Genomic DNA, 17764 nt, shown 5'->3' on the forward strand with positions numbered 1-17764 from the left:
CTTAATATATAAAGTGTTTGGAAATTTGGTTATTGGAAAAAAAAAATTGCAGCAACCACAATTGGCTTTATTTGGAGTATCCAATTGGTCATACAATCTTTTAGCGCAATTAAAACTTACCTGGATGCTGCTGCTTTCGCATGGAATAACACTACTCTCGGCTAAAGGAGACATGCACATATGAGAGCTTTCAACGCTGAATGTTATGCCAGTCATGAAACTGGTCATAGGTGTGTTGTCAGTCACAGCAACCTCTTTAACCCAAGTATGATCATCTTCATTTTCAATTGGGTCAACCATTTCTATAGTATCATTGTCTTTCAGTCCTGCCATGTTTTGAAGAGACCCTTGCTCTCTACCAACATCAGCCGTAAATAGTCCTTTGGGTATGGTTTCCATTACCACATGTGATTCAGATACACAGGTATCCATGCTGTGACACTGTACTGCAATGTCCTCATTTAACAAAACATTAGGGGGAGGAGAGTTCTCTTTGTCATCTTCAAGATGATCAAGAGCAAATGGTATCTGAAAAAGAGAAGTCCTATACTGCGCATTTCCTCTGCACGGCCTTGAGCGGAATTCGAAAATACTTTTTATTGGAGAACAGCCCTCAATATACGGGCTTCTAGCACATGAGTTAACCATTGACTTTGAAGCAGACAGTGTTTCAGGAGAAGGAAATGTCAGTTTCTTCTTTTCTGCAAATAAAAACCATGATAGATTTAGATGGAAATGACAGTGATGCTGAAGAAAATGAGAACGGAGCACTTCATGCTCCTTGCTCTTATAAGGGACACAAAACCATTTTTTTTCCCTCTTTCGTGATCCAGATAGAGCAATTTAAAGCATCTTCCCAATATACTCCTATTATACATTTTCTTTATTCTCTTGCTATCTTGATTTGGAAAAAAAAAGTGGGAATGTTAAAGGGACATTATGCACTCAAAAAAAATGGGGTATTCAAATAAAGAATTTAAAAAAAATAAAGTTTGTAATGGACATGTTTTAGCAATTTTTCTGCTAAAGCTTCTAAAATTGATGATAAAGTGTCACTACATAAGAATACGTTCGTAGGACACACTAACTACAAAGCAAGGAGTTTTTCCTCGATCCCTAGCTAGTGTCCTTATAGCCAGCCCCCATGCTGGAGCTGCTAATACATGTCAATTACAATCCCCTCCCTGACTGTTCAACTGTGCAGGGGAATAGGGAATCTCACTCACTGGGCCCTGTGCCAAGAACCCTGTTCCCCCTTCTAATTGGTTGCTTGCCTGCCAGCTGTCCCCCTCCGTTTCCAGACTGAGCCCCGCAAGAGTAAAGTTCTGCAGGAGTGAGAAGGACAGTGGGAGTGTTACATTGAATACCTTGGGGGACAAGTGGAGTGGGACATCAGGCATCACACACCGGCAGCACTCACAAGGCTTTACACGCTGTTATTATGTGTTGCAGCATTGTGGGCTGTGCGTGATTATCAGTTACACAATAACTGTAACAGCTGTGCCACCTTTTTGTTTACTAGTGTCTGTGTTAATAAGATTATACAGGCTTATATATATTTACATAAGTATAGGCTACACTATTAGACAGTATGACACACAATCTGGGGTCTGTTCTCCAGGTCATGGATAATCAGTGATCGCATTGTCGAATTCCAGAAGCGTTATTACAAACCTTTCCATGTTATTACTTTGTAGCAATGTACAAGCGGTTATGTGTTGCAGCATTGTGGGCTGTGCGTGAGTATGATCATGCTTTCTAACATAGCTGTAATGCCCATATTCAATGCTCATACTCACGCACAGCCCACAATGCTGCAACACATAATAACAGCCTGTACATTGCTACAAAGTAATAACACGGAATGGCTTGTAATGATAGCGGTTCTGGAAATAGCACATCCTGAAGCAGTGGCTGCTGTGTGAGTTTACCCATCGGTCATATATATTTATTATAATGCATGTGGTGTAGATTCTATGCAGTGGCATCTGAGGATTGTCCGTTCTCCTATGGTCCCTAAACAGAAGCTGAATATTGAATATGGGCATTCTTACACAATTCAGAAATGTCAACACACGGCTTCTGTTTAGGGACCATAGGAGAACGGACAGTCCTCAGATGCCACCGCATAGAATCTACACCACACGCAATATAATAAATATATATGACCAATAGGTAAACTCACACAGCAGCCACTGCATCAGGATGTGCCATTTCCAGAAGCGCTATCATTACAAGCCATTCCGTGTTATTACTTTGTAGCAATGTACAAGCTGTTATGTGTTGCAGCATTGTGGGCTGTGCGTGAGTATGATCATTGAATATGGGCATTACAGCTATGTTAGAAAGCATGATCATACTCACGCACAGCCCACAATGCTGCAACACATAACAGCTTGTACATTGCTACAAAGTAATAACACGGAATGGCTTGTAATGATAGCACTTCTGGAATTCGACAATGCGATCACCGATTATCCATGACCTGGAGAACAGACCCCAGATTGTGTGTCATACTGTCTAATAGTGTAGCCTATACTTATGTAAATATATATAAGCCTGTATAATCTTATTAACACAGACACTAGAAAACAAAAAGGTGGCACAGCTGTTACGGTTATTGTGTAACTGATAATCACGCACAGCCCACAATGCTGCAACACATAATAACAGCGTGTAAAGCCTTGTGAGTGCTGCCGGTGTGTGACATAGCGGAGCCTGTTGTTGTCTCTGGGAGTTGTGCACAAGGAGCCACAGGCAGTGGGCACTAAACACCGTGCGGACCATGAGTGACCATGCCTGATAAGATGTTCCGCTTCCTGTATACCGGTGACATTGTGTGTCTGTACACACACATGTGGGACATCTGGACAAAAGCGTGTGGTGTAAGGGGGGGAACTGGTGAAGATCTGATCATGAAGAAACACTCCAGCTGCACCCACTCGATGCCTGATGTCCCACTCCACTTGTCCCCCAAGGTATTCAATGTAACACTCCCACTGTCCTTCTCACTCCTGCAGAACTTTACTCTTGCGGGGCTCAGTCTGAAAACGGAGGGGGACAGCTGGCAGGCAAGCAACCAATTAGAAGGGGGAACAGGGTGCTTGGCACAGGGCCCAGTGAGTGAGATTCCCTATTCCCCTGCACAGTTGAACAGTCAGGGAGGGGATTGTAATTGACATGTATTAGCAGCTCCAGCATGGGGGCTGGCTATAAGGACACTAGCTAGGGAGCGAGGAAAAACTCCTTGCTTTGTAGCTAGTGTGTCCTACGAACGTATTCTTATGTAGTGACACTTTATCATCAATTTTAGAAGCTTTAGCAGAAAAATAGCTAAAACATGTCAATTACCCCATATTTTTTGCGTGTATAATGTCCCTTTATGGCCCATTTTTGGGTCAACACCTGGGTTGTACTTGCTGATTGGTGGCTAAATGTAACCACCAATCAGCAAGCGCTACTCAGGTGCTGAACCAAATAAATGGGCCTGCTCATAAACTTTCATTCCTGCCTTTTCCCAAAAAAAAAAAAAAAAAAAAAAGAGCATGCAACTTTCTAATGTACTCCTATTATCAATCTGAATCATGAAATAATACATTTGGGTTTGTGTCCCTTTAAATTTCTAGCAACTGTAAACCTATTGCAAGTTATCTTATGACTGTTAATATGAAAGGCCTTTTCTTTGCAAATAACGTACTGTTTTCAGCTCTTGTACAGTTGAAATGGTTTCCTCCTTGAGAACACTTTGGTTTACAAACACGTTTTTTGGGAAAATGATAATTTATGATAATTATAAGAATCGGTATTATCAAACTACATGCACTACTTGTCAAATTAATTAATGGGATATTCTGGTAAAAAAAAACTAAAAATGTATGCTTACCTGATAAATGTATTTCTGGATATGGTGAGTCCACGACGTCATTAAATACTAGTGGAAATATCACTCCTGGTCAACAGGAGGAGGCAAAGAGCACCACTGCGAAGCTGTTAAGTATCACTGCCCTTCCCACAATACCCAGTCATTCGACCGAAGGGAAATGGAAATGAAAATTTATGCTTAACTGATAAATTTGTTTATTTTTAGACACGATGAGTCCACGGATCATCTTCATTACTTATGGGATACAATACCTAAGCTAGAGGACACAGATGATACGAGAGGGACAATACAGGGAACCTAAACGGAAGGCACCACTGCTTGAAGAACCTTTCTCCCAAAAGCGGCCTCAGCTGAGGCAAAAGTGTCAAATTTATAGAATTTTGAAAAAGTGTGAAGAGAGGACCAAGTTGCAGCCTTGCAAATCTGTTCCACGGAAGCTTCATTTTTGAATGCCCATGAGGAAGCAACAGCCCTAGTGGAATGAGCCGTAACCCTCTCAGGAGGCTGCTGTCCAGCAGTCTCATATGCAAAACGGATGATACTCCTCAGCCAAAAAGAAAGAGGTAGCTGTAGCTTTCTGACCTCTATGTTTTTTAGAGAAAATGACAAAGAAGAGGACTGACTAAAGTCCTTAGTTGCTTGTAAGTAAACTTTTAAAGCACGGACGACGTCCAAATTGTGCAGAAGACTTCTTTCTGAGAAGGATTAGGACACAAGGACGGAACAACAATCTCCTGATTAATGTCTAAAACAACCTTAGGAAGAAAACCTAGTTTAGTACGTAAGGCTACCTTATCTGAATGGAAAAGTTAAGGCAAAGTATATTGCAACGCCGAGAGCTCAGACACTCTACGACCTGAACAAATAGCAACAAGAAATAAAACTTTCCAAGATAACAACTTAATATCTTTACCTCTTCCTAGCACTAACGTAGGCAAAGAGAATGACTGGAGTGGAAGGAGCTATTTAACAGCTCTGCTGTGGTGCTCTTTGCCTCCTCCTGCTGACCAGGAGGTGAATAGCCCATAAGTAATGAATATGATCCGTGAACTCATCGTGTCTTTAAAAAGAAATGGCGGCGCTCCGTTCCTTAGACAAAGAAGGAAGTCTGAGTCACATCTAAACTAAGAAATGAGGCGCGTAAACAGAACGCTTCTGTACAAAAAAACAAAACAGTCACAGTCAACACCGCTCCTAATAGGAGCAGAAGGGAAATAGGAAGACACAAAATCGACAAACCCTTCTCCTTAACTGCACAACAAAGCACGCGCTTCCAGTCCTCAGTAAACATAACCTTGTCAAGAGCTATGTTGCATATCCCACAGCGCGAAAAAAAATAAACTCTTGCAGGGACTTCAGTCTCACAAGTCCTTAAGGGAATGTCATGTTTCAGTGATACACACTTAAAGGGCCACTAAATCCAAAATTTTTCTTTCACGATTCAGATAGAGAATAGAACTTTAAACAACATTACAATTTACTTCCATTATTTATTTTGCTTCATTTTTTAAATATCCTTAGTTGAAGAAAAAGAAATGCACATGGTGAGCCAATCACACGAGGCTTCTATGTGCAGCAACCAATCAGCAGCTAGTGAGCATATCTAGATATGCTTTTCATCAAAGAATAGCAAGAGAATAAAACAAATTAGATAATATAAGTAAATTAGTAAGATGTTTAAAATTGCATTCTCTTTCTAAATCATAAAAGAAAAAGTGTGGGTGGCATGTCCCTTTAAATCAATAAAAGGTTTACAGGGTTAATCTGGTCTGCTGCCAGTATTTGGTACAAATAAAAATGAGCCCCACATAACTGCTTAACCTCTTCATCACCAATAAAGGGGAAGTAGTCTCTCATATTAAATGCCTGTACCTGACACAAGAAACATCCAAACTAGGATATTATTATGTCCCAATTAATGCCTGCATATCCTTTAAAGTGCACACAGTCTCCCAAGAACAAAAAGGCACTTACTTGCATCAAGCCGTCCGGCAGGAGGACAGCTTACATGGCATGAGAGGACACATGCTCCTCACAGAGATCTGTAGAAAGAGAAAGAACAGTAACCTCTGGCTTTCTATACCATGGGCAGCAAGTATGTTAGGAAAACGCAGCAAGGCCCACCTTACAAGTTCCTAACTGCTTTAAAGCCACCACTACCCTACTGAAGAGATTAACGTGAACTACGGCTAAACCCAAAAATCTTACTTGAAACGAAAGAAATCATATTTCCTTCAGACAAAAAAAACTTCACCTCCTCCATTGACAGAGGCAAAGAGAATGACTGGGGTTTGTCGGAAGGGGAGTGATACTTAACAGCTTTGCTGGGGTGCTCTTTGCCTCCTCCAGCTGGTCAGGAGTGATATTCCCACTAGTAATTGATGACGTTGTGGTCTCACCATATCTTAGGAAATAAAAAAAAAGTTATCGCAACTTGGTATAAATGTGTTATTGCAATAAGCACTGGTTTTGCCAATCAGGGACAAAGCGTTTTTCTTTTTTAAATTCTCTGCCAATTAGGAGCAGATAAAGAAGTTCAAACCATGGTTTAAAAGGAACATAAAACCCAAAAACTTCTCTCACACTACTCAGATAGAGTATACAATTTCAAACAACTTTCCAATGTATTTAAATAATAAAAATATTGAAAAGCAGGAAACTAAGGAAACTAAGTTCAGGAGTGTGCATGTGCTGCAGCACTAGCAAGAGTACTAGATGGCAGCTCCATTTCTTGTCATGCAGTGTTCCAGACATGTGCATGCTACCTATCTAGATATCTTTTCAACAAAGAACATCAGAACGAAGCAAATTTGAAACTTTTTAAAATTGTTTTCTTTATATGAATTGTGAAAGAAATTTAAGGTTTCATGCCCCCTTTTTGAAAAAAATAAAATAAAAAAAAAGTACTAAAAAAGGGACAGCTAAGTCAAAATTAAAATGTGCATGATTAAGACAGAGCATGCAATTTTAAAAAACACAACAAAGGGACACTGAACCCAAATTTTTTCTTTCGTGATTCAGATAGAGCATGCAATTTTAAGCAATTTTCTAATTTACTCCTATTATAAAATTTTCTTCGTTCTCTTGCTATCTTTATTTGAGAAAAAAAAAAAAAAGGCATCAAAGCTAAGGCGCCAGACAATTTTTGGTTCAGACCCTGGACAGCACTTTTTTATTGGCGGGTGAATTTATCCACCAATCAGCAAGAACCCAGGTTGTTCACCAAAATTGGGCCGGCATCTAAACTTACTTTCTTCCTTTAAAATTAGGATACCAAGAGAATGAAGAAAATTTGATAATAGGAGTAAATTAAAAAGTTGCTTAAAATTGCATACTCCGTATCAGAATCACGAAATAAAAAAAATTTGAGTTCAGTGTCCCTTTAATTTTCAAATTTACTTTAGTAGTGCACCAGTGCCCTGGAGTGGACGGTATTTGATCCCTTTGGGGTTAAAGGGACAGTCTACTACAGAATTTGTATGGTTTAAAAATAGATAATCCCTTTATTACTCAATCCCCAGTTTTGTACAACCAATACTGTAATATCAATACACTTTTTACCTCTGTGATTACCTTGTGTCTAAGCCTCTGCAGACTGCCTCCTTATCTTGTTTTTTTTGACAGACTTCCATTTTAGCCCATCAGTGCTGACAATTTTATCTATATGGCACACATGAACTAACACCCTCTAGGTGTGAAAAACGGTCAAAATGCATAATTCATTATTCAGATAAAAGGCAGCCTTCAAGGGCTTAGAAATTAGCATATGAGCCTACCTAGGTTTAACTTTCAACTAAGAATACCAAAGAAACAAAGCAAATTTTATAAAAGTAAATTGGAAAGTTGTTTAAAATGGCATGCCCTCTCTAAATCATGAACGTTTAATTTTGACTAGATTGTCCCTTTAAGCACAGTTAAGTACAACTGCGCAATAACATGCAAAGATTTTACGAGGAATTGCATTTTGAGTTAAATGGGACATAAACCCCCCCCCCCCCCACCACCAATAAAAAATATTTCATAATATACTCCAATCATAAAATAACTGTTCTTGGTATCCTTAGTAGAAAAGAAGGCAGGTGACCGTAATATAAATACGGCAGCTGTTTTATAACTGCTATACATGTGCAACAACACTAGATTGCAGCGGTGTTGATGGTCATGTACTTCTCCGGAGATATTGAGATATCCAGAGAAGTTGATGCTGTCTGACTCACAAACTTTGTAAATTACATTCATTACCTATTTTGCTGCTAAAATTAAGGAAAAAAAAAAATTTTATGTAAGAACTTACCGGATAAATTAATTTTTCATATTGGCATGAGTCCATGACCTAGTGACGTATGGGATATAGAATCCTACCAGGAGGGGCAAAGTTTACCAAACCTCAAAATGCCTATAAATACACCCCTCACCACACCCACAATTCAGTTTAACGAATAGCCAAGTAGTGGGGTGATAAAATAAGGAGTAAAAAAAAAAGCATACAAAAAGAGGAACTGGAAAAATAATTGTGCTTTTATACAAAAATCATAACCACCATAAAAGGGTGGGCCTCATGGACTCTTGCCAATATGAAAGAAATGAATTTATCAGGTAAGTTCTTACATAAATTATGTTTTCTTTCATGTAATTGGCAAGAGTTTATGAGCTAGTAATTCCCAAGATGTGGAAGTCTACAGAAGAGTCACTAGAGAGGGAGGGATAAAATAAAAACAGCTATTTCCGCTGAAAAAAATTAATTCCATAAAATAAGTCTCTCATAAATTTAAAACAAAAACAAAAACCAAATCATAAGCAGAAGAATCAAACTGAGACAGCTGCCTGAAGAACTTTTCTACCAAAAAGACTGCTTCAGAAGAAGCAAATACATCAAAATGGTAAAATTTAGTAAATGTATGCAAAGAAGACCAAGCTGCTGCTTTGCAAATCTGATCAACAGAAGCTTCATTCTTAAAAGCCCACGAAGTGGAGACTGATCTAGTAGAATGAGCTGTAATTCTCAGAGGCAGAGACTGCCCCGCCTCCAAATAAGCCTTGTGAATCAAAAGCTTTAACCAAGATGCCAAAGAGATGGCAGAGGCTTTCTGACCTTTCCTAGTACCAAAAAACAAACTAGAAGTCTTCCTGAAATCTATAGTAGCTTTGACATAATATTTCAAAGCTCTTACAATATCCAAAGAATGTAAAGATCTTTCAAGAATATTCTTAGGATTAGGACACAAGGAAGGAACAACAATTTCCCTATTAATGTTGTTCGAATTCACAACCGTAGGGAGAAATTTAAACGAAGTCCGCAAAACAGCCTAATCCTGAAGAAAAATCAAAAAAGGAGATTCACAAGAGAGCAGACAATTCAGAAAATCTTCTAGCTGAAGAGATAGCCAAAAGGAACAACACTTTGCAAGAAAGTAGTTTAATATCCAAATAATGCATAGGCTCAAAAGAAGGAGCCTGTAAAGCCCTCAAAAAAAAACCAAAAAAAAACAAACCCAGTGAATATCAGGAAGTTTAGTAATCTTTCTATGAAATAAAACAGAAAGAGCAGAGATTTGTCCCTTCAAAGTACTTGCAGACAAACCTTTATCCAAACCATCCTGAAGAAACTGTAAAAATCTAGGAATTCTAAAAGAATTTATGAGAAAAACACCATGAAATATAGGTTTAACAAACCAGATGATAAATCTTTGTTGAAACATACTTACGAGCCGGTAGCAAAGTATTAATCACTGAGTCAGAGAGACCTCTCTGACTAAGCGTTCAATTTCCAAACCTTCAAATTTAGCGTTGAGAGATCCTGATGGAAAAACGGCCCTTGAAGAAAAAAGGTCTGGCCTTAAAGAAAGTGGCCAAGGTTGACAACTGGACATCCGGACAAGATCCGCATACCAAAACCTGTGAGGCCATGCTGGTGCCATCAGAAACAAATGCAATTGTTACATTATGATCTTGGAGATCACCCTTGGAAGAAGAACTAGAGGCGGAAAAATGTAAGCAGGTTGGTCAAACCAAGGAACTGCTAACGCATCCACCATCTATGCCTGAGGATCCCTGGACCTGGAAAGGTACCTAGGAAGCTTCTTGTTTAGATGAGAAGCCATCAGATCTATTTCGGGAAGACCCCACATTTGTACAATCTGACAAAATACATCTGGATGGAGAGATTACTCCCCTGGATGTAAAGACTGACGACTGAGATAATCTGCTTCCCAATTGTCTACACCTGGGATATGTATCGCAGAAATTAGAGATACTTCTTTCCTCGCTAAAGGACTGAGTCCCACCCTGATGATGGACATATGCCACAGTTGTGATATTGTCTGTCTGAAAACAAATGAGCGAATGATTCTCTTTTTAACAGAGGCAAAGCCTGAAGAGCCTTGAAAACAGCACGGAGTTCTAAAATATTGGATTGGTAACCTCGCCTCTTGAGGATTCTAAACTCCTTGTGCTGTCAGAGACCCCTAGACAGCTCCAAACCTGTAAGACTTGCATCTGTTGAAATCACAGTCCAGGAAGGACGAACAAAAGAGGCCCCTTAAATCCAATGAAAGTTTGGACCCATACAAATGGATTCAAAAACTTAAGATCCAGAACTAGTCTAAAAGAATTTTCCTTCTTCGGGACAATGAATAGATTTGAATAAAAAGACCCTGTTCCAAAATTGGAACTGGTACAATTACTCACAATTACTCCTGAAAGCTCCAGATCTGAAACACACTTCAGAAAGGCCTGAGCTTTCACAGGATTTGTTGGAAAGTGAGAGAAAAAAAAAAAAAAAAAAAAATATCTCACAGGAGTTCTTATTCTGAAACCTATTCGATACCCCTGAGAGACAATATTCTGAATCCAATGATTCTGAACAGAACCTGCCCAAATGTCTTATTTTTTTTCAATCTGCCCCCCCATCAGCAGAACTGGATTGTGGGCCACACCTTCATGCAGTCTTGGGGGCTGGCTTTGGTTTCTTATAAGGCTTGGATTTATTCCAACTCAAGGATGGCTTCCAATTGGAGCCAGGGTCCTTGGGGAAGGAATGGTTTTCTGTTCTCTATTCTGACGAAAGGAAGAAACCGATTAGAAGCTTTAGATTTGCTCTTAGACTTTATCTTGAAGCAAAAAAACAAAACAAAACAAAAAAACAAAACAAAACAAAAAAACAAAACAAAAAAAACAAAAAACAAACAAAAAAACAAAACAAAAAAAAACAAAACAAAAAAAAACAAAACAAAAAAAACAAAACAAAAAAAACAAAACAAAAAAACCAAAACAAAAAAACCAAAACAAAAAAACCAAAACAAAAAAACCAAAACAAAAAAACCAAAACAAAAAAACCAAAACAAAAAAACCAAAACAAAAAAACAAAACAAAAAAAAAACAAAAAAACAAAACAAAAAAACAACCTTCCCCCCAGGAATAGTGGAAACAAATTATTACCCTGGAATGAAAGATAGTAACCTAGATTTAGATACCATGTCAGCATTCCATGATTTGAGCCATAAAGCTCTTTTAGCTAAAATAGCCAAAGACATAGATTTAACATTAATCTTGAGAATCTCAAAAATAGCATCACAGATAAAATTAGCATGTTGAAGCAAAAGAACACTGCTATGCAAATCAGAGTCTTGTTCCCGCTGTGCTAAGCTCTATCCAACCAAAGAGTTGATGCAGTCGCATCATCAGCTATAGAAATGGCAGGTCTACGAATATAGCCAAAATGCAAATAAGCTTTCCTTAGATAAGATTCAATTTTCCTATCTAAAGGATCCTTAAAAGAAGTACTAGGAATAGTAGTACATTTAGCAAGAGTAGAAATAGCCCCATCAACCTTAGGGACTTTTTCCCAAAACTCTAATTTAGCCACTGGCAAAGGATACAACTTTTTAAACCATGAAGGAGGAACAAAAGAAGTACCAGGCTTAGACCATTCCTTAGTAATCACATCAGAAATAGCATCAGGAAAAACCTCAGGACTAGTCACAGAAGGTTTATAGACAGAATTTAAATGTTTACTGGATTTATTATCAAGAGGGTCAGACTCCTCAATATCCAAAGTTATAAACACTTCTTTTAACAAAGAATGAATATAGTCAATCTTAAAAAGATAAGATGATTTATCAATGTCAAAAGTAGGATCTTCTGAGTCAAAGAGATCCTCATCAGAGGAGGATATATTAGTATGTTGCTGGTCATTATAAATGTCATCAGTATTATGATTATGAGAAGTTTTAAAAGACCTTTTACGTTTATTTGCGGTATAGCAGCCATAGCCTTCTGTATCACATCAGCAATATAAATTTTTCATATCAACAGATATGATACACTTAGCTTTGGTAGAACTGTGTTCAGGCAGCATGGTTCCTACAGAGCAGAAAAAAAGGGCGCCTCCTAGTGTAGCCAATTTTTATAAAAGGAATAATGCAAAAGTAAGCATACTCACAATGTGTGAAGGCAGAGATAATGCCTAGGTGAACGTTCTGGGAACTTCACAGTGTCCCAGCTAACTGTGCACTTTGCTGAGGGCTGCTCCTCCCAAACGCAGAAAGGATATCTGTAATCTGGAAATCAAGAGAGAAAACAAGAGGGCGACCCCTAGTGCAAATCAATGTGGAACCAGTGATGAATATCTGTTGCAGCTTGCGAATGGATACTCACAGAAAGTATTGCACCCTATAGTGCAAATGAAGCATACTAGGAATAATATGGTGTCCTAGTGCACAAATCCGCCCAAAAGCACTGTCGTGATGAGAGGTGAACTTCAAATATATCAGGTTGATGAAAAAACAGAGAACTCCAGTATCGATAAAAAAGTTTAATTAAAAAAATACACAGATCTACAATGACATCTGTAGTAAAATTGCAACGCGTTTCTAAGCGCTAACCACGCTTTTTCCTCAGGCAAATGATATTGAATATACTGGAGTCTCTTACATATATACCCCTGTGTAGGCTTAATGGGATCAGCTGTAGCTTATTAGAACAGGTGCTACTTGAATTCACTCCCTAGATATTCTAACCGGATGTTACAGATAATACCAGTGATACAATACAATGTGTAAAACAAATGTCCAATACATAGAACCTACTAATCCCTCTCGACACACATAGACTAGAAAAGACATATATAGAAGTACTGAGATCTAAGCTCTATGAGTTGTCTTAGATGTTTAAGCACAGTGTTATAAATGGTTATGAATATTCGTGATGCTGTATATGTAAAGTGTATTATTGCGACATGCGCTTTTTTTATATCCGTTGTTATTCCTTAATTGTATTTGTAAATAGCACCTACGTATAAATGATACGCTGTAAAAAGGTATAGTCTTATGTTTCTTAACAGAGTAAGGGTGTGTATAATTCAACGAATAGGAATGTTATAATAAATGTCCAATCCTATAGCTTCGTAAGACTAAGGTGTGTCACGCTAGACCAATAGAAGTGCTGTATCCAAAACAATCATGTGATGTGTTGCTCCATTTGATTGGAGCTAAGGGTGTGTGTCAAAAAGGCGTGGGGATTATGTTAGTATGTTTACTTTTGCATTATTCCTTTTATAAAAATTGGCTACACTAGGAGGCGCCCTTTTTTTCTGCTCTGTTTCTTCACAGTGATTCATCCCTTTTGATATCATTTGGAAGGAGCTGCCTCCAATCAAGTTTCTTAGAACTGGATATTAGATCGTTACACCTTGAACTGTTGTCCTACTTCGAAATTACTACCATTTGGACTTTATTAGTTTAACTGGGTTCGAATATTTTTATTTATTTTTTATTGCTCATATTTGTATATTTTTATTTATTATTCATATTTATAGGCTCATATTCGACACTCTTTTTATATTATTGTATTGTTAGAAAAGTGGGTTATTATCACAATTTGCTTTAGAGAGGTGGGTAGCTACATATAGTACTCATTAAGTATAGTTCGTTGCACCAATTAAGTTCTGTTCTTCATATACACCCACACTAGTTGGTATATAGTGAACAATGCTGTCTATTACTGAAAGGGCAAACAAGAGGTCTGTACATCAGCCCAATTTTAATCCTTCTAGTTCAGACCCCACAGCCGTACTCTCTATTAAACAACTTTTTTCACAACTAGAGGAATATCTCAAAATAGAACACAGACATTGGTGGGACCTAGATTCACTAAAACAATATAGAGACAGAAAACAGATCCCACGAGGACTCAGAATCCTCAAAAATTGTTCATTCAAGGAAGATGAAACACTTTTGGCTAAATGGTTAGCAGCTTTAGATAGCTGTTCATTCAACCTTATAGACATTTTAATCAGCCATAGGGAGAAATTGGTTAAGGATATAGCAGAAAAAATAGAAAACACACAAAAGTTATTAGAACAATATAAAGATCATTCTGAATACCAATCTCTCAATGAGAGAACTATTAAGTCTACAGATGATTACCAAGATGAAATTATTCTAAGAAAAAATAAGAAAAAGGAGAGAGACGAGAGTGACTATCTTAAAGGTATAGTCTATACATACAATAGAACGGATAGCAATGAGCCTAAAGACTCCACTTGGACTAAAGTTACCTACAACAATAGAAATAGAAACCAATATACAAATCAATCTAATAGACACAAACTGCAACAATCTAGTTATAAACCTCACTCTACGTATTTGTCATCCAATACATATGGAGACAACAGATCTCACTCCTCTTACCAGTCATTTAACACACATGGAGAAAATAGAGATTTTGAAAGATTCCATATTCCCACTCAGAATAGATTCTCCCCCTTCATTGAACAAGAATACAGACATCAATCCAACCCTCAAGACCAATATAGGCCACATATAAATATTAATCATAAAGATCAACATACTTCTCATTTTTACAATAAAGACCCACCACCAAGACACACTCCTAAACCATCTTTCAATTCACATTATCATAATCAGAACAATCAACATTTCCAGAAAACAAATAGAGAGGAATTACCAGGTCCTTCTGGTATTCAGACTGTTCAAACTAATCAGAATAGAGAGAATACATCTTTTCAAGATTCACCCAATCCACATAATTCAGTTGCTTTTTTAGAAGAACGCATACCACTAGCTCCTCTCTGGAGAAGAGAAGGCCAAAATACCCCTTACCAACAACCGGGAAGAAACAAAAGAACACACACAAACGGGGACATAGGGGAAGGGGAGTTGCCACCAAGGAAAAGAAGTTACAACAACTAAGTAAAGGCATATTTAACCTTTCAGATAGACCACTGTCTAATGATGAAATCAGAATTTTAGGAAAAGGCCTCAGTTTCTGTCCTTCTAACTCACACCAATTGTTCGAACTGTTTGTAGACTTAAACAAATACACTAGAAAACTAGCTCTACAGCGTTATTTTGCTAACAAACATCTCAAGAATCACAAAACAGTAGGCATGCCAGTCCTTACAGACAATATGACAGCAGAAAGGAACATGCCTGTCTTATATATAGACCCAGAAGACCTCTCAGAACAATTGTTCGAAGGAGTTATTCACACAAACCTCTCCCCTCCCTCCACTTTCTATCCCCATGGAGAGAATCTAGCTTATTTAGATATTTTCAGAAATCTGGTATTAGAAGATTTTGAGAAACTGCCCCCACATAATAATAAAAAATATAACAATATATGGCCCAATGAACAAAGGGCTCTACGTAACCTCTCAAATGACAATACTATCATAATCCGCCAAGCCGACAAAGGCGGCGGCTTAGTAATACAAAATTACGAAGATTATATATGTGAGGCTAGAAGGATTCTGTTAGATAAGGACTATTACAAACAACTTTCAATAGATCCTACAGATACATACACTAAAGAACTTAAAAAACTAATTACCTATGGCCAGGAACATGGTATTCTAACACAAAAAGAGAGAAAATTTCTCACACCCATTAATCCTAATATCCCATATTATTACCACTTACCAAAGATTCATAAACAAATTCATAATCCTCCTGGCCGACCGATCATTGCAGGTATGAATAGCCTCACCGATAACCTTTCACTATACATTGATTATTACCTCCAAAGATACGTTATTCAGCTTAGATCCTATATAAAAGACACTACCGATTTACTACAGAAATTATCTGACATTAAAAAAGAACAACATCTTATTTGGGTATCTTGTGATGTTAGTTCTCTCTATTCTAATATCACACACGACATAGGTTTAGACTCTGTAGACAGTTATCTCAGTGAAGATCCATATATGTCTAACATCCAGAAGAATTATTTGCTCAAACTTATACATTTCATATTAACTCATAATTATTTTAAATTTCTAGATGGTTTCTTCCTTCAGACCAAGGGAACGGCCATGGGGACCAGATTTGCTCCCAGTTTTGCAAATTTATTTATGGGCACTTTTGAAACCAAGTATATCTATGATGCAAAATGGGAGCAAAATCTGGTCTTCTATGGCCGTTATATAGACGATCTATTGTTTGTCTGGAGGGGTTCATCCGCAACACTCACCTCCTTTCAAAATTATCTCAATGACAATAATATGGGGATCCAATTTACTTGGAACATCCAAACAGATGAAATAGATTTTTTAGACGTGACCCTAAGGTGGGGAGAGGATAATGGCATTCAGTCATGTACCTTTTTCAAACAGGTAGACAGTAATAATTTTTTGGATTACTTTAGCAACCATCACACTAGTTGGAAGACCAATATTCCATACAGCCAGTTTAGGAGGATTCGGCGTAATTGTACAGATATAAATATTTATGACACACAAAGCATACTTCTAAAAAATAAATTCAAGGAAAAACACTATCCAGAAGAACTAATAGAATCAGGCTTTCAAAAAGCACGTTCTCTAAATAGAGGAGATTTGTTAAAATCAAAAACTCCAAAAAAACCCGTAAATGAGGACTCACATTTTGTATCTTCATTTATCACTAGATATAATAATAATTATAAAGAGATTAAAAAGATATTGTTTAAACACTGGTCATTACTCAAACGAGACCCCATTTTCAAAATAATATTACAAGATAAACCCAGATGTACATTTAAAAGAGCACCTACTATTAAGGAAAAACTGGCACCTAGTAAGGTCGTTATGTGCAGACGTAAGTTAAAAACTCCTTACAAGAGCACTCATAACTCTATTATGTCAAACATAGGAACTTATAGATGCAATAAAAAGAGATGCAATATGTGCAAGTATATAACAAATGGTCTTAAAAATATTATATCCAATAGTACTGGAGAATCCTTTGCAATTACTCAAAGAATAACATGCAACTCCAACTATGTAGTGTATTGTATAACATGCTTGTGTGGCCTACATTATATAGGTCGCACCTGTAGAAAAATCAGACAAAGATGGTCAGAACATTTGAGATGTATACTGAAGGGGTCTGATAAATATAGTACCTCTAGGCATCACTCCTCCATACATGGCACAAATAATTGTGTCATGAATATCACCCCATTGGAAACTATTCCGGCCCTTAGTTCCCAAAACAGAATGACTAAATTACGCCAGAGGGAAACCTTTTGGATTTACCAATTTAAAACCCTACATCCAGAGGGCCTCAATGAAGTTATAGATTCTGCTGCTTTCTAATACATCTCTAATACATATAATACCACTTCATATCACACGTTGTCTATATACATATTGCAACAATATGTTTATTATCTTATAATATGATACTTTCATATTATTATTTTATTATATGATACTTTCATATTACATCCATCACTCGCACATTTTTATAGTTATGAATGTACTCTTCACAATGAATCTATTCTAGATTTCACACTTAGTAGTATTTCACTCATTGTTTATATCACACATATATATATATACACACACACTAGGTAAAATTGGCCCCATTTTCTCACTAA

At 37.4% G+C, this 17764-nt stretch overlaps 1 protein-coding gene across 3 annotated transcripts in view; it reads right to left on the reverse strand.

Moving 5' to 3' along the window:
- The window catches only part of BORA (BORA aurora kinase A activator), a 94269-nt gene that overhangs the window by 27200 nt on the left and 49305 nt on the right, over positions 1-17764 (reverse strand). For all 3 annotated transcript variants that reach the window (XM_053707932.1, XM_053707931.1, XM_053707934.1), the window contains one exon: positions 121-701. In XM_053707932.1, coding sequence (XP_053563907.1) covers positions 121-701 — 581 coding nt within the window. The remainder of the gene's footprint in view (positions 1-120; positions 702-17764) is intronic.

The sequence above is a fragment of the Bombina bombina genome, chromosome 3 (genome assembly GCF_027579735.1).
Source record: "Bombina bombina isolate aBomBom1 chromosome 3, aBomBom1.pri, whole genome shotgun sequence".
NCBI lineage: Eukaryota > Metazoa > Chordata > Amphibia > Anura > Bombinatoridae > Bombina > Bombina bombina.